Source organism: Lissotriton vulgaris, chromosome 9, assembly GCF_964263255.1.
Source record: "Lissotriton vulgaris chromosome 9, aLisVul1.2, whole genome shotgun sequence".
NCBI classification, from domain to species: domain Eukaryota; kingdom Metazoa; phylum Chordata; class Amphibia; order Caudata; family Salamandridae; genus Lissotriton; species Lissotriton vulgaris.
The window spans coordinates 814,474,583-814,496,046 of record NC_141697.1 but is presented as its reverse complement, the minus strand read 5'-3'; the positions used below and the strand labels follow the sequence as shown (position 1 = coordinate 814,496,046).

At 48.4% G+C, this 21,464-nt stretch overlaps 1 protein-coding gene across 2 annotated transcripts in view; it reads left to right on the top strand.

Annotated features, from left to right (window-relative positions):
* Positions 1–21,464, top strand: part of PC (pyruvate carboxylase) — a 2,223,386-nt gene that overhangs the window by 653,309 nt on the left and 1,548,613 nt on the right. For both annotated transcript variants that reach the window (XM_086938550.1, XM_086938549.1), the window contains one exon: positions 13,943–14,094. In XM_086938550.1, coding sequence (XP_086794676.1) covers positions 13,943–14,094 — 152 coding nt within the window. The remainder of the gene's footprint in view (positions 1–13,942; positions 14,095–21,464) is intronic.

Genomic DNA, 21,464 nt, shown 5'->3' with positions numbered 1-21,464 from the left:
CCCGAACTGCCAAGCCATGTCTTTCCTGGACCGGAATCAAGCATCCTAGGACCGGTTTCTGGCTATCAGCCATCTTCAGCCAGGATATCTTGACTCCAGTGGTGTGGAGAGCATGGGACTCACGTCTGAGCATACCACATCCCACATTCCACGAGTGCCGCGTGGGGCCGGAGCCTGCATTTCTCCTCGACGCGTCTTCACGGTTGCTAGCCCGTGGCCCTCCTTAAGACATCCTATTGAAACAACGCTGCTTGCCTGGCTGCTGTGGGCTTGCTCCTGCTTTCCTGTAAAGGGGAAGCTCCTCAGACCTTGCTGGTCTGAACAAAAAGCCGATCTTCCTTCCCTGCATGGATTGCCTTTGCCAAGGCTTGTTGACTCCGATCCGGAGGCCGACACCGCCAACAGCTAGATCCTTCGTGGGACAGCCCGTATCCAGCTCCTGGTCGTCGTCGACGCTTCCTGGTCCACGTGGCTGCAGAGACAAGCTTCACATCTTTACCTGATTGCATCTCGACATTGCCTGGTTCCTTCCTGGTCACTGGCTAGTGACCCAGACTCTGTCCCCTCTGCTTTCAGGTTCTTCACTGCTCCGATCCACCCTTGGATCCATCCGGACATCTTCCTCCTGGTCGCCTCCAGCATCTTTTTGCAGCTCCATCGGATTCGACGACGAAACCCGACACAAAAGAACACCTATGCACCCGGCTTCCCTGGGTGAGGTAACGCGAGTACTCTGGTGTTCCCGTGGGTAACAACTATCCAAGTGTCCTAGTTTAACTGGGTTTTCCCGTAGTCCATCTGGAAGTGTCCGAAATCAACTACTTTGTAACTTTTACGTTCCCATTGAAAGTCTATGGTAACTTGCGTGTGTGTTTAGACACTGCATACGCATCCTGTGGGACTCTTACTTCCTAACCTTTGGTTTTTCAGTGTAGCCCCAGCGATTCTCTAGGCCCTAGGCCTATTCACCTTTGCTGCAGTGGTTCTTATACCACTTACTTAGTATATGGTTCGTGAGGCCCCTAGGGCAGAATTGTATTTGTTCAACTTATTGTATGCTTATTGAGTAACTTGTGCTGTATCTCAAACTCTGACCTCATGAAGCGTGCAGAGGGGTTGTGTTAGTAAAAACTACATATATATTTGATATATACCTTGTGTGGTGTCCTTTCATTTGGTATTCAAGGGATTATAAATAGTAAAACAATTGGCTTCACATGCTCTCTGAAGTATTAGCCTAAGACTGCTTTGTCCATGCTACCACTAGGAAAGCTGGTCTAGAAGGTTGACTTTACAAACATCACCATAAGGGTTGTTTGGACTGATACAGGGTGCCCACTAGAATAGTGGACATCACATATCGGGCCAACTTCTCACAGCTTCGAAAGATGCTTTCAGATAATCTCTGTAGATTATCGCCAGACCTCCTCCCTTTTTGCCATCATGATCTTTCCTAGCCATGACAAACCCCGGTGGAATAGCAATTGCCTGAGGCTTCATCTGCCCAGGTTTCTGTCACGAAGATAAGATCTAGGTTAATAAAGTTAACAAAGACTAAATTCATGTTTTTTTAACCAATGACAGTGTATTTAATAATGCACAAGAAAGTCTTTGCGGGTTTCTTTCTATCTTCTAAGTACACTTTGGAGGACCTCCGGTTTAAAAACGGAGATACAGAGCCATGCATGCCTGCGCGAGAGGACATTTTAGTTGACCACCCCAGCAGCGGTGTCTGTAGCATCTAAAGCACAGCGGATGGTTGTGTTTGAGATTGGCTTCCCCCTCAGAGACCTTCTGAAATCCCTATTTCTTGTGCTCTTCTGAAAGATATTGTAGGAGTTCTTCTGTAGTAGGGGATCTCTGTGTATAGTCCTAATCTAGTGAATAGTCCCGCCCATGTGCGTGGACCCCGGGGCAATCAAAAATAATCTCTTAAGTCGTCAAAAATTGCAGACCTGCACAGACACTTAAGAGAGAATTTAAAGACCGATAATGCAGCCTATATCCACAGGCTACCCTGTCCTGTACTTCAACTAGAAATTCCACCCAAACCCCACAAACAGCACAGCCTGTCCAGTGTTTTCCACAGAGAAAATCCTTCCCCTACCAGCAGAAGCCTCTGGAATTATAGAGAAAGTCGTGGACAGACAAGCCCCATAGGCTGCCATTATGTGGCTCAGAACAGGATACTGTGCCTTTAACCGCATTGCTGCGTCTGCTTTTCCCGCTGTGTGCGGCGTTTTTTAAAATACCGCATTACATGACGAGCTCAGCTCGTCATCCGCATACGAGCGCCGGAGCTGATGACGAGCTGAGCTAGTCATCAGCATCGAAGGGGTTAAGAGAACCTTCCAGAACACTCAGTATCCCAGAATGCACAGCAGGTCCTTTTTTACTTTCAGTTCTTTTTTCCGGCTCCTGCAAGCAGGACCCTGGAGCATTGAGCTCTCCCTTTCTAGCGTTTCTTTACAGATTTTTTCACTTTTCAATTGTTTGAATGCTTTCATTTGAAGTACTTGGGTGCTTTCTTTCTTGTGTGTGTCTTTGAGCACTCTTTTATATGTCACAATGCCTGCTTTGTTTGACAAATGCCCAGAGTGTTCGAGGAAGAAGGCCAAGTCGGACCCACACGAGGTGTGCATCATCTGCCTTCCCTCATCTCATGTCCCGGAGGAGTGTGACATTTGCCAGTCCTTCTCCAGCAGGACCCTGAGAGATAGCATGAAGATCAGTCTTCAAGGCCACGAAGATAGAAGACTGAAGGCACAAGGTGGGTCTGGGAATACTTCATCTGCCCATGCTGAGGCCTCTGGAGGGCTCTCCAGGGGCAGGAAGACCAGCAAACGTCCATGTTCTCTGCCGGTGTCGATAGCACCGACGACGACGGCGTCGAGAGGGATGACAGCAGTCTGTTCCCCGTCTCCCCAGGGCTCTGGGTCGAGGCGACGTCTATTTCGGTTTCGAGGGAATGGACTAGATTGCCGTTGACGATATCTTCATCGTCGTCTCGTCGAGTCATCGACGTTGAGAGGCGGGCCGGCGCTCGCCGTCGAGGCGACACCGCCGTTAGCCGTCGGCGAAGAGGAGGAGATCGTCGAGGGGATCCTTGACGTCGAGTACGACGTCGAAGTCTCGCAGGCGTTCGCCGTCGATGAGGCGTTCGCCGTCGAGGAGGAGGCGTTCGCCGTCGAGGAGGAGGCGTTCGCCGCCGAGACGAGGGCGTACGACGTCGAGAGAACGACTGTCGCCGTCGAGGCGGCGTTCTTCGACGCCAAAGAAGCGCAGAAGGAGTTCTGGCGCCAGGAGTTCCTCTGGGTCTGCTCAGATGCGCCGACGTGCGCCGATAGGCTCTGCCTCACCATCGCCTCCGCCTAAGAAGAAGAGTCACAGGGCTCTGTGTACTCCGAGGTAGATACACCTCCTAAGCCGAGGACACCTTCCCCTCCTCCTTCGTTGCCCAAGGATGCTCCACCGCGGAATCCCACTCCGCCTCCGCTTCCGCCGCACCCTCCTCATTTTCATCCTCTGCTTCCTCCTTCTGGACCGCCAGTGGTTCCGCCGAGGAAGACTTCACTACCATGGTACCCAACGCCGCCTAAGGGTACGCCTCAGCCGAGGCCCCCGGTCAGGCCGCAGTCACCTGCTCCTGTGAGGACTGTGGAGCGGCCGAAGCCAAGGAGATCGCGTTCTTGCTCCGACCGGAGGGGGAAATCGCGTAGTCTTCACCGGTCGTCGACAAGATCAAGACGACGCTACAGGAGGCGCAGATCCAGATCCCACACAAACTCTTCTGGGACCAGGGAATACTCGCCGACTGTGTCGGAATCCCCAGGGACGAGGGTGTCGCCTGTAGACGACAGTGTCATTCCAAGATGTTCTGCTGAGGGGTGCGGCTAAGTTGGGCATCACGGTGACGGTGCCTACTCCCACAACGCAGTGATTTTCTTGACGCTACATAAAAAGCACCTGTCTCGACCATTGTTGCCTCTAGTACCAGGTTTGGTGGAGCCCGCCAATGAGTTGTTTCTCACTACGGCGGTGATGAAGGCGGCCCCCCTCCAGGCTCCTCAAGAAGTACCGGGCTCCGGATTCTGACCCGGCTTTTCTTAGGATGGATCCAACACCGGACTCAGTCATAGTGACGGGCGGCTAGGAAGCAGCACGCCCCACCCCGTCTTCTACAGTGCCTCCTGATCAGGAGAGCCGCTGCATAGACTCGGCTGGCAGGAAAGTCTGTGGGTCAGCGTCTACCACGATGAAGGCAGCCAGTGCCGCAGCTTTGCTAGGACGATACTTTCGAGCCCTATGGGAGTCCCTCCAGCAATTCGCTGAGCTTCTTCCTCGAGAGAAGAAAAGATTTTCAGGAGATCCTGAATGAGGGGATGTTGGCGTTGAACCAGCTCATCAGCGCGGCTGCTGATGTGTCCCTAATGGCGGCGCATGGGTACTGCCGTGGTGTCAAACGACGGCGCCACGCTTGGCTTCGACTTACGTCTCTCAAGCCAGAGGCTCAACAACGGGTGGTCAACCTGCCTTTCTCGGGAGAAACCGATTTGGCAGGCATGCGGACGACGAGATGGGCCGCATGAAAGCGAAGGCCGAGACCTTGACGTGCGTCTGGTTGGAGAAGCCCAAGGAGAAGAAGACCTACTGCCCGTTCCAGAGACTGTTCGGGCAGAGGGCGAGGACAGGCTTCGGGACAGCAGCAACAACAGCAGCAGCAGTTCCCGAGGCCCTTTCAGAAGCGCCAGAAGGGCAGAGGCGGGCTGCAGTCCACAGCAGTGAACAAAGGCCCGGCCAGGTCTAATCCCTGACCGGTTACTTCCCCTGCATCCGTTACCCACTCCGGTGTGGGGAAGCGTTCAATTTTTTCTGGCAGAGTGTAGAAAAATTACTCAGGGCAAGTGGGTGCTGAATATTGTTTGCAATGGATACAGTCTTCGGTTCACCAGCCCGCCTCCAGTAATTCCACCGGTCAGCTTGCAGTTTCGAGCGCGAGCTCCAGGCGGAGGCCGATACCCTGTTGAGGAAAAGGGCGATAGAAGACGTACCTGTCTCAAAGAGGAAGAGGTTTGTACTCACGGTTCTTTCTGGTTCGCAAGAAGGACAAGAACGAGTTCAGGCCCATTCTGGATTTGCGACAAGCAAACAAGTGGATTCGCAGAGAGAAATTTTGCATGCTGTCATTGCATCAGATTTATCCTCAGCTGCAACAGGGAGACTGGCTATGTGCTATAGACCTACAGGATGCTTACTTCCATGTGCCCATTGCACAAAAACATAGGAAGTTCCTGCGATCCCAAGTCGGCGCCAATCATTATCAGTACACAGTACTGCCATTCGGGCTGAAGTCTGCGCTCAGAACATTCTCGAAGTGCATGGCAGTGGTAGCGGCACACCTGAAGAAGAACAAGGTGTTAGTCTACCGTTACCTGGACGATTGGTTGATCGAGGCCTCCTCCTTCTCGAAAGCTCAAGCGCACTTCCAGAAGGCGTGCGTTCTCTTGAACAAGCTGTGGTTGCACATCAATATGTCCAAGTCTGTCACGACTCCGGTCCAGTGTATACAGTACTTGGGAGCCTCCATCAATACGCTGTCCGCAAGCGTGTCTCCTTTGGAGGAGAGACGATTATCACTCCTTCGGAAGGCTCCGGCTCTTATGACGGCTCCATCTACAACAGTGAGGACGGTGTCTTCCCTACTGGGGTTGATGGCCTCTTGTATCTTCCTCACGCCACATGCACGGCTGCATATGAGACCAATGCAGGAGTGCTTGGAGGATCAGTGGGATCAGAGGAAAGGGTCTTGGGACGACAAGATACGACTGTCTTTGCATGCTCTTCAGTCTCTGAAGTGGTAGTGTTCAGCGGAGAATCTCCTCAGAGGAGTTCCCTTCCACAAGGACATTCCCACGCAGACTATCGTGACGGATGCGTCTCTCCACGGTTGGGGGGCACACTTCGGAGACTTACAGATACAAGGAACGTGGTCCCCGACGGAGTCCAGGTATCACATCAATTTCCTGAAACTCAGAGCTGTTCACTTGGCGCTGAAGGCCTTTCATCCGTCCTTCCAGACCAACTCTCTGCTTGTACAGACGGCCAATACGACCACAATGTATTACCTCAACAAGCAGGGGGGCTCGAGATCACGCACTCTGTCTCAGGAGGGGCAGGCGATCTGGCGCTGGCTTCTGGCCAGAGGACTGACGATAGCGGCTACCCATCTACCAGGTGTGCAGAATGTTCAGGCGGACGCACTGAGCAGACTGATTCAGGAAAACCACGAATGGGTCATAAACGACGAAGTACTAGGAGAAGTCTTTGCAAGGTGGGGGACTCCAGACGTAGATCTATTCGCCACCGCCGAAAACAGCAAATGCCGAGACTTCGCCTCCAGGTACTACCAGCAGGGGACGCTGGGGAATGCGCTATGGATCAACTGGTCGAACAGCTTTCTGTACGCTTTTCCACCCATTCCCCTGATTCCGGCGGTGCTCATCAAGCTGTCCCAGTCCAGGGCGCGGATGATCCTGATTGCCCCGGAATGGCCCAGGCAGTGGTGGTTCATGGACCTGCTTCACCGGTCTCTTCTTCCTCACATACGGCTGCCGTGCCGGCCGGAACTTCTTACGAAGGTCGGGGGCAGATGGTGCACCCCAACCTCTCGTCTTTGAATTGAATTGAATTGAATGAAGATTTATAATGCGCAAGAACAATAACCCGCAGGTATCAAGGCGCCTAACAAAAATGATCAGAAAATGAGACAGAAAACCTTACATATAAGCTTGCCGAAAGAAGAGTTTTTAGAGCAGTGCGGAAGTTCTGTAAAGACGGAAGAGATCTCAGGTCCAAGGGAAGGTCATTCCACCACTTAGGAGCTAGAGTGGAGAAGGCTCTGCCACCCCATCTAGCTCTTCGTACACGGGGGGCTGTCAGACGCAATTTCCCAGAGGAACGCAGGTTCCTTCCGGGGATATAGTGGGAAATGATGGACCCAATTCCCGTGTCGCTATTTTTGGCGATGGCTCTGTAGGTCATGCATAGAACTTTGAACCGGATTCGATGTTCCACCGGCAGCCAATGCAGCGTTTTCCTGGCCGCAGTGGCCGAAGAGCGTCTGGGAATATCCAGAACAAATCTGGCTATGGCGTTTTGGACTACCTGTAAGCGCTGCAGGTGGCTCTTGTTAAGCCCAGCATACAGTGCATTACAGTAGTCCAAACGAGAACCAATGAGTGCGACGGCTATTTGTTTTCTAGCCTGCAAGGAGAGATATTTCCTAATCCTTCGTAGGGTATGAATCAAACCCCAGCAGGTGGAGACGGTTCTGCTCACCTGGCTACCCAAATCAAGGGCAGGGTCTATCAACACCCCGAGATTCTTGGCAGATGTTGTAGGGGAAGGGCATGTTCCTAGTGAGTCGGGCCACCAATTGGCTGACCAGATGTTTTCTTTCCCCCCAAACACCATCACCTCAGTCTTCTCCCCATTCAGTTTAAGAGAGTTCTGAATCATCCAATGACCAACCGCCTCCATACAAGATCTAAACTTGGAGGCGATTAGTACATCTGAATGGGGGAGAGAGACGAGGATTTGGGTGCGTAAGAGACTACCTCCATCCCGAAAGATCTTATTAATTTGGCTAGTGGGGTCACATAGATGTTGAAAAGGGTCGGGCTGAGTGCCGACCCTTGGGGGACCCCACATAGCACTGGTCGGGTTGGAGATAGGAACTCCCCCAGCTTGACTCTTTGTTCCCTGTTGTTCCCTGTTGTTTGAGTTTGGCGGCATGGCTCCTGAGATAGTGCAATATGGCCATTTAAATCTACCAGAAGATTGTATGGACATATTGAAGGAGGCTAAGCGACCTTCCACTAGGACTTCCTATGCTCACAAGAGGAAGAGATTCTGCATCTGGTGCAAGTCCAAGAACTATGATCCTACGACATGTAAGGAAGATGTCATCCTTCCGTATCTTCTACATTTGGCGCAGTCTGGCCTTAATTTCCATTCCATTAAGGTTCATCTCGCTGCGCTGACTGCCTACAGGAAATGCCCTTCACAGACTTCCTTCTTCCAGATCCCTGTGATCAAGGACTTTTTGGAAGGCTTGAAGAAAGTGTTCCCTCCTGTCCGTCTTCCTTCGCCTTCATGGGAATTGGTGCTGTCCAGATTGATAAAGGAGCCTTTTGAACCTATTCATAAGGCTTCGTTGCAGCACCTGTCCTGGAAGTCGGCGTTCCTTGTGGCCATCACATCGTCCCGCAGGGTAAGTGAAATTCAGGAGTTGTGTTGCCAAGAACCTTATACTGTATTTCATGCTGGTAAGGTTGTTATGCGTACTCACCCTAAATTTCTTCCAAAGGTTATCTCTGATTTCCATGTTAACGAGACCATAACTTTACCTACGTTTTTTCTGAATCTTTTGTCTCCAGCTGAAAGGTCTCTGCATTCCCTGGATGTTAGGAGGGTGTTGAAATTGTATCTGGATAAAACCAAAGATATTCGTAGGTCAGACCAATTGTTTATCAACTATGGATCAGTAAGGACCGGTCTTGCTACCTCAAAACAGTCCCTTTCTAGGTGGATTGTGTCCTGTATACAATTGTATTACCAGAAGGCTAATAAGACCTTCGGAGGTAAACCTAAGGCTCATTCCACCAGGGGCAAAGCTGCCACGACTGCTTTGCTACGTAATGTTCCAATTGCAGAAATCTGCAAGGCGGCCACTTGGAAGTCTGTCTATACCTTTGCTAAGCATTACTGTCTGGACACTGATGCCAGGACAGACGCTCAGTTTGGGCAGGCTTCGCTGCGAAATCTGTTCGCACAGTAGTGGTGTTATTTCTCTTCTCTCCACCGCCGCTTTGGTGTGGGGATGGGCTTGCCATTCTATTCACTAGATTATGACTATACACAGAGATCCCCTACTACAGAAGGAGCAGTTTCTGTCCTGTAACTCCAGTTCTGTAGTAGGGGTTTCTCTGTTATAGTCATAAGCACCCGCCCTCCTCCCCGGTGGAGAAAGATATTCATGTAAGGAATGCTACAGGTCTGGCGTGTTACGCCTTCAAAAAGAACTGAAAGTAAAAGGGACCTGCTGTGCATTCTGGGATATTGAGAGTTCTGGAACGTTCTCTTAAAGGCACAGTATCCTGTTCTGAGCCACATAATGGCAGCCTATGGGGCTTGTCTGTCCACAACTTTCTCTATCATTCCAGGGGCTTCTGCTGGTAGGGGAAGGATTTTCTCTGTGGAAAACACTGGACAGGCTGTGCTGTTTGTGGGTTTTTGGTGGAATTTCTACTTGAAGTACTGGATAGTGTAGCCTGTGGATGTAGGCTGCATTATCGGTCTTTAAATTCTCTCTTAAGTGTCTGTGCAGGTCTGCAAATTTTGACGATTTAAGAGATTATTTTTGATTGCTCCGGGGTCCACGCACATGGGCGGGACTATTCACTAGATTATGACTATAACAGAGATATCCCTACTACAGAACTGGAGTTACAGAACAGAAACTACTCCTTACATTTCATTGCAATCAACACGACTATACCTGGAAAGCAGCCCAATGGAACTGGCAATCTACCAATGGTTGGCCAAATGCGCAGCTACCCTCTTACCTGCAGCATCTGTCCTCTTACATTCTTTATCTGGTTGAGGGGCATTACCAAAGGTTTGAGAGTTGGTCCTTTTACGGGCTCTAGCGACCACTAGGGAGTCTGGTGGAAGCTTGCCAGGGATAGAGAGGTCACTTAGGGAAGTCTTATATTTTTCGTACACCCTTAGTGTTACGATTCTGGCACGTCCTGGGTCAAGAAAAATGTCTGGGGTGTGACAGAGCATGCCTTTATGCATGGGAAGATACTGAGCTGAGCAGTGGCTAGAGGAAAGGGTCTCAAAAAAGGAAATCCTTCTCTAGGGACTCCGTATGGAGATTCACTTTGTGGAAGAAGGCAGCTCTACCAATCAGGCCATAATAGTAGGTAGCCTCGTCAGGTGGGGCGGGTCGGGCATGGTAGATCAGGATCTCTGTCCCCTGGAGGGTCAGTGTCAGAAGTGTCCTGGTGATCCTTTTTTAGAGAGATATTGAAGGTATCCCCTTCCCCTGTTCACCATTGTCTGACTTTGGTGACCCCTGAAGTGTATATGGTAAAGGGTTCCCTGGAGAAGTAGATGAGCAGTGAGTGTTGTGGGATTGGCAGGGTGATGGTGGAGTAGTGAGAAGCAAACAGCTTGTAGTTTTGTCCACTTTTGTAGGCGCTTCGGTGGAGGTCGCATATTCAAGTCTTTTGTGAAGAACAGCTGCCGTTTGGAGGGTTGAACAGCAGATCCCAGACGGCGGATGAGTATTTGGCCTGTAATGGGATGTATTACCAGATGCCTCTGGCAGGCATCTATCACTACTTGTGGAGAATCGGTTTCGACAGTCCTTGGTCCGTGACCGGTCTTGCCGGTCAGTGCCAAAGGTCTCTGCCCTTACAGCGCTTTCAGCTTCAACCTTCAACCGATTGCATGGACATTCTTAAAGAAGCGCACAGGCTTGCTACTCGGGCCTGGTATGTGGCTAAGTGGAGGAGATTTAAATACTATTGTCTGGCCAAACACATTGGCCCATTAGCAGTCAATGTACAAGAAATTGTCTGCTACCTGCTTCATCTGAAAACCTGTGGTTTAGCTTTCACATTCATAAGCTTATAACTAACAGCTGTAGCCACTTATCTTCAGAACAGGCAACACATTTCCCTCATCAGAATTCATTCACATTGCAAGCACTCACCCCCAGTCGACTGATCCGGGTTTCATCCATCATTCTTTAGCTCTCTCCACCACCCCAGTTCAGTTTTGCTTTGTTTGCCCTAAGTTGGCAGGGTATGCCCAGACGTGGGCCCCTTGTTAACTTTGCCACTGGATTCAAGCCAGCCTGATGACAGCTGATTAGCCAGAAACCGGTCCCAGGATGCTTGTTTCCGGTCCAGGGAAGACATGGCTTGGCAGTTTGGGCTGGACTGTTCCCATGAGGCACAGGGTCCGACTGATTTGCATATGGCCATGTCTGAACTGGGGTGGCGGAATGAGCTAAAGAATGATGGATTAAACCCAGATCAGTTGACTGGGGGTGAGTGCTTGCAATGTTCAACACTCTGTCTATCATCCCCTTTGCTTTTAGTAACCTTAGAAGAACCTTTCTTCCAAATACGCAGAGATAGGGTTGTACTCCTCACCAACCCCAAGTTTCTCCAAAAAGTGGTCTCCCAGTTCCACCTCAATCAATTCATTGAATTTCCATTTTTTTTTTTTACTTCAACCTGACTCAGTTGCTGAAAGGCTTTCCATACATTAGATATTAAATGAGCCCTTGTGTATTATATTGACAGAACAAATTTTTAGGAAACACAACAACTTTTTGTTTCTTTCTCCAAACCCCATAAAGGTAAAGCACTTTCTAAATCGGGCATAGCTACTCATCCGATTTGGGTGCCGCCGCCAGTCCTTGTTCCGCGAGCCAGTCCCAAGCCTCTCTGTGGGGGGTCAAAATATCTGGTGTTCCTGTTTTGTTTGATGCTGAAGGTGGCTTGTCTTCTCTGTACCTGAGTCGTGTAATCGGGAATAGAGACAGTAACGTTTTGTACCTTCGAGCCGGGGGGTTTGCCCAGTTCCCGTAGAATAGCATCTCTGTCCCTGAAATTCATAACTCGAAATAGGAAGGGATGAGGGTGAGCCCCAGGACGAGGCCTGCGGGCAGGTATTATGTGAACCCGTTCCACCAGGAATTGTGGGGAGAGCGATCCGGGGGCATTAGCTCTTTCATCCAGGTTTCCGTCAAGGCCTCCGGATCTCGTCCCTCCGCTGCTCCAGGGAGACCGCCACGCGCACATTATTCCAGCGTGAGCGTCCTTCCGCATCATCCACCTTCTCCTACAGGGTGCAATCCCAGTCTAGTAGATCTTGGAGCGCGGAAGAGCAATTCCGGGATCGGGGTTGAAGGTCTGCTAGCACCGCCTCTGCATCGCGAACCCGGCCTGAGAGTTGGTGTTGGTCAGCACGGAGGAGCGTGAAGTCAGAGGTGATAGTGTCCATCTGGCCTTCCAAGGAGGTGCGTTCAGGTCCAAGGTGTTGCCGATCCGCTCAACTGCAGCTAGTACAGAGTCTAGTTTAGTTGGAATATCAGGTTCACTCATCCCAGCTGTGGTTCCGGTAGCCACGAGCGGTGCTCCAGTCTGGCCCTCGAGGTGGGGGGGGGATGACGGCACATCGCAGTGAGTGTTGGTACGTAAGCAGCCCATGACGATTTGCTGAGCGCTCCGCATATGGAGCGAGGCCAGGATGTCAAACCTCTGTGGCTTCCCCCAGTTGATGGTTGCATCAGTACTCAGGACCGTACTCTCCGCAAGATGTACCCGTTCCAACCAACTATATGTCCCACCGTGACCTCAGTGACAGCAGGGTCCCCCTCTGCATCAAGCCTCCCCCCACGGGGGCCACTAAGATGCAACAGATGGGGAGTGGAGGGAGGCACCCCGCCCCGGCAGATATGTGGCACCACAGCTTAGGCTCCGGCCGCAGAAGGGACCACCGAGGGCTGTCTGCAGCAACCTCAACTGGGAAACTCTCAAAGCTGCTCTGCACAAAGCGCACACTTCTGCCGAGCGATGCCCCGGCCGATATCCCGCAAGTGTGGTCAAATGAGGGGCCCTAGGCCCGGCCAAGCCCCGTGGGCCCCATCAACAGAGCAGTCTGCGCAGCCAGCACCACACGGCCCCCTACTACAGCAGTCACTCCGCCGGGAGCAGGAGAATGTGGGGGTTCAGTGCAAGTGGCACGTGCTCGTCCCCACTGCCTCCCAGATCGCCGCCAGGTGAATGTCTCACTCTCGGGGCGTGCTGCGGTTCGCACTAGACACCACGCCAAGGGTCCAGAGCACGAAAAAGGACCACAGCAGGCAGCACAGCAAGGGAACCGCTCACCAGGAGGGGAGAGTATGTGGCCTTAGTAATTCTTCGGTACCGGTGCGGAGGGAGCTAGACTACTCCACGGCCTCCACAGTTGCTGCAGGTGAGAGGCCCTAGGCCCGACCTACCTCCGTGGCCTCCCTCTTCACAGCAGCCTCCGCGGCCCCCATAGGCGTATTGGTCTCCATGGCCACGCAGCAAGCAGAGTCTATGTGGGGACCCTTTGCCCGACCGACCTCCAAGGCCCCCACCACAGAAGAAATCTGGACGCCACTTACTGCTCTCCGGTTGGGGCCCCTAAAATCTCGTGTCGAGCACCACAGAGGATTGCAGCAGCATCTAGCCTCCGCCACTGCATTGGTTTAATTATTGGAAACGCTGAAGCTGACATACTGCATTACCACTTTGGAGCAGATTAGATACATATCCAGGTATCCTGAAGAAGGGAACAGGGTTTCCCGAAATGCATTGGGCGACGCTTCTTCACAAACTTAGTCAGCATTATGATTTTCCATGTAGCGTATGAAATGGATAATAATGTGATTCTGGGCAGCTTTTGATATGAAATGCATTGTCACAAGATTTTGTTATATGTATATATTGTCAGCAATTAAGTATCAAAGTAAACACTGATGCTCTAAACAGAAAAGTGTTTGATCAACTAGATTTCAAACAAATAAATATGTAAATATCTTGAATTCTTGAAAGATTATGTTGTGTTTTGATTAATTATTCCTTGCATTGGTTAACAGAGAAAGGATTTCTCTAGGTACAGTGCACACTGCAGGTAGGCTTCGCGTACCTATACTCAAACTGCAGTTCACATACTGTGCAGCCAAACACATTTAGCAGTTTTGCACCCATATGTTGAAATTAGGCTAAAGTTCATAAAATAGATTAGGTTGAGTGCTCCTCTCCTCCCCCATTTTTTGGTTTGAGACTGGTCTACATACGCTCGCTTATAAGGAGAGTTCTTTTTTTCCCAGGTGATAAGTTTGGAAATGTCATCCATCTGTATGAGCGAGACTGCTCCATCCAGAGGCGGCACCAGAAGGTAGTGGAAATTGCGCCCGCTGCCCAGTTGGACTCTCAGCTCCGAGACCGGCTGACTCACGACTCTGTCAAGCTTGCCAAGCATGTAAGTGTGGGACTTGTTTCCTAACTTTGATATTTTCTCGTGGAGTAAGGCCAACAATCCTTTGCACAAGCAGCTTGACTTTCCTAGCAGCAACTGCATATGCAGCCATGGCACGTGGTCAGGGCTAGTCAGTGGTTTGATGGAGCTCCCTAGAATTGTATGCATTAGTTATTAAGCTCTGCTTGCCGTAGAAGCTTTCACTGTGTGAGCTATGAGAGGGTGAACAGTTACCATCGTGAGCGTAAGTGTTGGGAATGACAAGGCAAATGTATATACTCATTTCCAGTTTGTCACTGGTAGTGTGTTCCAAGGACTTGGAGAATCTTCTGCTCATCACACCACCAATCTGAACTTTTTTGCTAACTTCTGATGCTTGGTTTAGATTGTCCATGTTTTATTTAAGTGCATTATTTGGCAAATTTCCACAGTTGGGTCTAGTGGTGTGCCACAAAATGGTGTTCCTTTTTGTGTTAACACTCCCTGTCAATAACATTGACAGCTGTAAGGTCTCTGTTCGACTCACTTCCTGGTGTGTTCTTGACGTGCTCAAACAGTAAATTTCACAAAGATGTGGCCCCATTTTTCATAATGAGCTACACAAAGGATCTAAAGAAGAATTATTTTCCCAGGTGGTAAGCAAGAGCTTAGGAATGGTATACACGTTCTTTACAGTGGATCCACTGATTTAAAATTTCTGAAAAGTTGTAATTTGTTCACTGCTATTGGTCAATAACACATGAGGAATCTTATAGCATATGATGGCATTCCTGTCCAATTGCTAGGTTGTTGACATCTAGTAAACCACAGTGATGGTTTGAAGGAAAATGTGATGTTCATCAAGATCGTTAACAATCAGGAGGCCATATTTGGGACTGCAGAGGAGGAGCTTAGCCCATCAGGATACTGGTTCATTTATGTTTCAAGGCACTTACCTTTGGATACATTATTTCGATTGGGTCATTTGCATCTAATAACTTGGGAACGACTTGAATACTGAATCTCCACTACTATGCTTTTAATATTCACCTCAGATCCTCATAAAGCTTAAATATTTAAATTCTCATGGGAGAAGTACAGATGGCAGAGGCCCAAGTTCACCCACCTCTAATTCCACCCTAGTTACTGCTTCGCATTTGCCAAAGCTATCGGGGGTGGGGGTGTTGCAGTAGGCATGTTGATGGGCAGCAGATGGCATTAAGGCTTACATTTACTCTGCCATTTACGGCAAGAGTAGTAGCAGCAAAATGTTTAAACTGTCCCGTGTACATCAAGTCCTTTGTGGCCTGGCGTACACTGCTCTCTTTGAGTGAGAGTTGCTAGCCATTAAAGAAATGATTATTGCGATACAGGTAGGTTATGGTGCCATCTGTTACAATTTGGTGTATGAGAATGGCATGTGAATGATCGGTTGGAGGCGAGGGAGGCCCTACATTGGCTTTAGAGGAGGCAGATGCCCTACTCTAAAGGAAAGATCCATGCAAATGTGTGTACCTCTTTGCCAGCATGAAAGTCTGGCGATGAAAATGAAGTTGGATCGAATAGCGAAAAGTGGAGAGAGCATAAAGTTAGACAGCCATTTGTAGGCTTTGAAAGTACTTGAAAACATTTCTCGTTCATTTTAGTAAGGTAAAAATCTTTGCTCCAGCTTTTCGTTTTACATACCAGAAAATCCGAGTAATATGATCATTTGTTGCCAGTAGAGACTTCAAGAGAGGTAGGGAGAGAAGGAAGAGTCCCAGGGCTTTTCGGGACAACCTTGTCTTATATTGTTGGGTGTTAAACACTGTCGGAAATTCATTAGATTTTTGCCACTGCATCTCTTTTCTTAAGCTCGATTTCCCTTACAACCCGAACTGCAAGGAAATAACATATTTGTGCTGCCCAGCATCCTCTGCACCCTGGTGCCTTTCATTCGATGATGTCTCTCTCTCTGCCTTACAAGCAGGTAGAATCTGAGAATCTAAACCGAAGCCTCTCTGGGCTGGCCAGTGAAGGGTGAGGTGTAATTGAAAGGTAACCACGACAATGCACCTGTCCTACAGCAACGGAAAACCAACAATCAAAAATGTAATGTTATTGGTTGATACTTGACGGTACGAACCCTGGCTATGGTCGGAGCTAGCCTGTAGTAAAGACAAAATCACGTTACAAAGGCAAAAGCTAACAATGCAGCAAAGCTATTGTACCAAAAGACATTCCATATACAAAAGGTTTTCCGTGTAAGAAGTAATAGGTTTTCCATGATGGGTGGTAAAGCAGGCAGGACTGACAGAATTCTAGTTTTTGAGCAGAAGGACCCCTATTCGTGCTGCTGTGTTCTCCACGATAGCTGACAAACAAAAGGATTTCCTTTAAAGACAGATTTGACAATCTTTATACAGAGCGGACGGAGAAGAGCAGAGAGGCATTAGACTGGAAGCATCACTGCAAATATGTATGTACTCATTCTAAACCCAGTGACCGGATGGTTACAGTAGATGGCCATTGCCTGGTTATGTCCACCTCCAGCCATCTTTCCTGAATAGAAGTTAGGTTTGGATCCTACAAATTAGTCCTATCCCAAGTACTAAAGAGTGGTTTGCTAAAAAGGCTCTGACCTTTTTAGAATTGTCACAAATGTTGCTAGCACATCAGGTCATCAGAAAGTTCTGTACAAATGCTTAGGACTACTAGGAATCTACTTAAAAATGGATGAACTCTTTCATAAATATGGTACAAAGTGGAACGTTCATTGGCCCATTTCTATTTTCTTACTAGTAGGCACACCTGATTACAAGCAAAGGGAGGAGAGAAACTCATGGTCAAAAGATGCCCGCCTTAAAGACATTGTTGCAGGGTATCTTAAGAATAAAGAGAAAGACAGACTCCTCTTGGCAATGTATAGGCAGTCTTTACTGTCGCGACAGGGAGAGGGTTTGAGTCCACACAAGTAAACAGCTGGTCTCAATCTGCTGCATCACAGGCAGCTTCATTTATACAAAACCAAACCATTCTTTATTACAAAATCTTAAGTAATGAATCCTTGTATAGTTGTACATTAGTTGTGGCAAATAATCATGTGGCATGTGACCCTAAAATGTAACCGAATTCCTTACACATCCTTTATTGCAGTTCTAATAATGCTTAACAAGCTAACCATTCTTCACTCTTGAATGCATGTGTATTTGTGGTGAATGCATATTTATTTGCATGTGTACTTTATCACTTTGCTTCTAACGCCTCTTTATCAGATTCCATGTGGTGTTGGCTAATTCAGTCTCCTTCTCCTATTGTCTAATCATGTTTCGTTCTATCGAAACGCAGAATAAGTCCTTGTATGCTTGTGTGTCAAGGCCATAAATTCCTTTCAGCTTGTCACACACAAGTTTTCCTTTAACTGCGACCAGTTATTCATTGTGTCTTCAAGAGAACTCTTCACCGCTCCCTCTCATCAGCATGAATCACTAGAGTGACCCTAGGCCTTTAGCTTTTAGTAGACCCTCAGTCTTAAAGCTGTTCGATTAGGAGTTTAGTTTTACTATTGAAAGGTCCGTGTTAAAGACTACCCGGACAGCATCCGTACATCTGTATCTTTCTCTCCATACATGGAGGATGGTCTAACGTGACTCCTGGAGCTTTAACCTTTGGGAAACCGTCAGTCTTAAGGCTGTTCTGTTATGGATTTAGTCTTACTATTAGAAGCTCAGATTGAGTACTGTTAAAGACTAGCTAGAGAGCATCTGTACATTTATGTTTTAATGACTGAGCTAGGATTTCAAAGCGGTCTAGATTCTTGGCCCTTCAACAGAACAAACAACCGGCTGTCATCTAAACAAACCTAAAAGCCCACAACTGTTTTTTTTTATTATTTTTATAAAGAGTTTTATATAGCACGAACTAGCCCCGGAGATCGGGCATCCGATATCTTTACATAGCACTAGTTTTGTTCCATGATGACACTTTCATTTTTAGTTGGGCATGGGGAGATTAAGTGATTTGCCCAGAATCACCGGATAGTGAGCGTCGTTGCTGAGACTTGAACCCGGTTCCCCAGCTTCGGCGTTGTCCGCCCTAGCCATAAGGCTACATCCTCTCCTCCTAGCCTCTCCAATAGCACGTAATGTAGCGATTTGACGTATATGTTGAACAAATGACAGGGGGAGTGATTCTTATTGGACACCCTAGTCACAGGCATGCAGGTCGGAGTCAATATGGCCAATGCACACCTTTTTGGTTTTTTTTATTAAGTTGAAGTGTTGGACACCAAAGTAAAGAGTCGTCTGATGTGCCAGACACGTTTTTAGTCTATGCTATAGATCGTGTCAGTGGTGTTGATGTAGTGTACCTGTCCAGCATCGGCTCCAATGCCTCTCTGCCTTGATGAGCCCTCAACAGAAGTTCTATGATAATAGAGCCAACTCGATGCTTTCCCTAGGTTGAAAGCCTGTTTATCACTCGAAGTATTCTTAGTTTACAAGATTTCACCAGTTGAACTGTAACTTCTAATTTGAATAAGTCTTCCATACAAGAATATTTGGTCATTGATCTAGATCTTTGCAACCAATGAGATGCCAGCCAATTTAGATTAATTTTACACTAAATCTTAGGGGAAAATGACGTCACTGGTTTCCGCAAATAAGTGGATATGGCTAGAGATTTTTACGATCTTAATTATAACTTTGGGTAGAACAGATCTCCTTTACAGGCAGATCATTTAGCCAAGATAGTCTGCTCCACTTTTGTGATTGAACGGATTTGGTAACACTCTTTAAAAATCTTTAAAAAACTGCGCTTAGGCTTGATTATTGTAGCGAAGCAAATATTTTTTATATGCCTGATATTTCTACTGTACTGGCCAGGCAGTCTTCTGGTAAGGCTCTGACATTGCATCGAATAACGCTGCCAGCACATTGTCTGACATAAATATCAGTTTGCAAATTTGTTTATAAAAATATCTCCTCGTTGGAGCGAACAGCTGAAAATCGACTTCCAATGGGCCGATATTTAGAACTGAAAATTATATTTAGGACGATATTTCTGGCAATAATATTCTGTCATAAATTCAAAGCTCTTCAGTGCATAAGTGTTCAAGTGATGTTGCTACATGTTATGTATGGTTTACACATGCAGTTGTGGGTTTTACTGTTTACACATCACTGGACCTAAAAAAAAAAAAAAAGATAAACGATTTGTTAACGAGCCAAGTTCACAGTGGGAGTAGTTTGTCCAATCTTGTGTGCTTTTATTATTATTATTTTTTTTTACATTCTGGCATTTGACGCTTATTTTGTGTAATAAATCTAGGTTCAAGAGTTACCATGAGAATTTTAATGTTTATGTCCACAGGTATTTTAATAACTGGGACTTTTGGAATGCAAAGGAGATGTCTGCCTTCATTTGAGGTGTGGTCTCCTGAACAGCGGTGAAGCCTGAAGACCTGAACTGCATGTGTAGCTTTTCCACCTAAGCAATACGCGAGGTCCTGAAGGACAGTCTGCCTGGGCCAATGTCCCCAGCCTACCACTGATTGGGGACACCCAAAAAACGGCTTATTTCCAATCATAGGAACTGTATTTGTCTAGGAGTTTAGCTTCTACCTCCACAACAACATAGCGTCTGTTCTGGTTTCTCCAGAAGGCACTTTAAACCAGCAAGCCCCCCGTGTTAAAGTTTCAGCATCAAAGGCCTATTTCCTCTCTCAAAAACTAAATCTTTAAGTGGGATGAAAAAAACTGAGGGGTCTCGCAAAGGCCAACGTAATTAAGGTCGTGGCTTAAAACACATACGCTAAAAATCTGTGCTTAGCATAGTGTGCCGCCCGACTTGTATTTTGCTGTTTATGTCATCGCATCCAGATATATGATACAACAAGTAACATCATCCCTACAAGAAGTCAGGACTATTGGCTTTGTCAATTGTTGTATAACATAAATAAGCCGCAAATATGGCTTGTTGTATAGAATATTGAAAACGCATCCACTTAAAGCCCTAGTGACCCCACGACCATGTTGCCGCTCCTGTGTTTCAAAGAGACGGGAAATCCAAAGAGAAAATGCCTCTCTTTAAAGGATTTCCCTTCCCCTACTTGGCATGACATCATGCCGTAACTTCTCCACGAGTGAGCAGTGTGCACATCGATGTGCCTGCTGCCACTGCAGTCTTGAAAATAACGGACCGCCTGTGCCCGGTTAGTGAGCAGTGTGCACACGTGCACATCGATCTGACTGCCACTGCAGTCTTGAAAATAACTGACCGCTTGTGCCAGGTTAGTGAGCAGTGTGCACACGTGCACATCGATGTGCCTGCTGCCACTGCAGTCTTGAAAATAACTGACCGCTTGTGCCAGGTTAGTGAGCAGTGTGCACACGTGCACATCGATGTGCCTGCTGCCACTGCAGTCTTGAAAATAACGGACCGCCTGTGCCAGGTTAGTGAGCAGTGTGCTCATCGATGTGCCTGCAGCCACTGCAGTCTTGAAAATAACGGACCACCTGTGCCAGGTTAGTGAGCAGTGTGCACACGTGCACATCGATGTGCCTGCAGCCACTGCAGTCTTGAAAATAACTGACCGCTTGTGCCAGGTTAGTGAGCAGTGTGCACACGTGCACATCGATGTGCCTGCAGCCACTGCAGTCTTGAAAATAACAGACCGCCTGTGCCAGGTTAGTGAGCAGTGTGCACACGTGCACATCGATGTGCCTGCTGCCACTGCAGTCTTGAAAATAACGGACCACCTGTGCCAGGTTAGTGAGCAGTGTGCACACGTGCACATCGATGTGCCTGCTGCCACTGCAGTCTTGAAAATAACTGCCCGCCGCCTGTGCCAGGTTAGTGAGCAGTGTGCACACGTGCACATCGATGTGACTGCCACTGCAGTCTTGAAAATAACGGACCACCTGTGCCAGGTTAGTGAGCAGTGTGCACACGTGCACATCGATGTGCCTGCTGCCACTGCAGTCTTGAAAATAACGGACCACCTGTGCCAGGTTAGTGAGCAGTGTGCACACGTGCACATCGATGTGCCTGCTGCCACTGCAGTCTTGAAAATAACGGACCACCTGTGCCAGGTTAGTGAGCAGTGTGCACACGTGCACATCGATGTGCCTGCTGCCACTGCAGTCTTGAAAATAACTGCCCGCCGCCTGTGCCAGGTTAGTGAGCAGTGTGCACACGTGCACATCGATGTGACTGCCACTGCAGTCTTGAAAATAACGGACCACCTGTGCCAGGTTAGTGAGCAGTGTGCACACGTGCACATCGATGTGCCTGCAGCCACTGCAGTCTTGAAAATAACTGACAGCTTGTGCCAGGTTAGTGAGCAGTGTGCACACGTGCACATCGATGTGCCTGCTGCCACTGCAGTCTTGAAAATAACGGACCGCCGCCTGTGC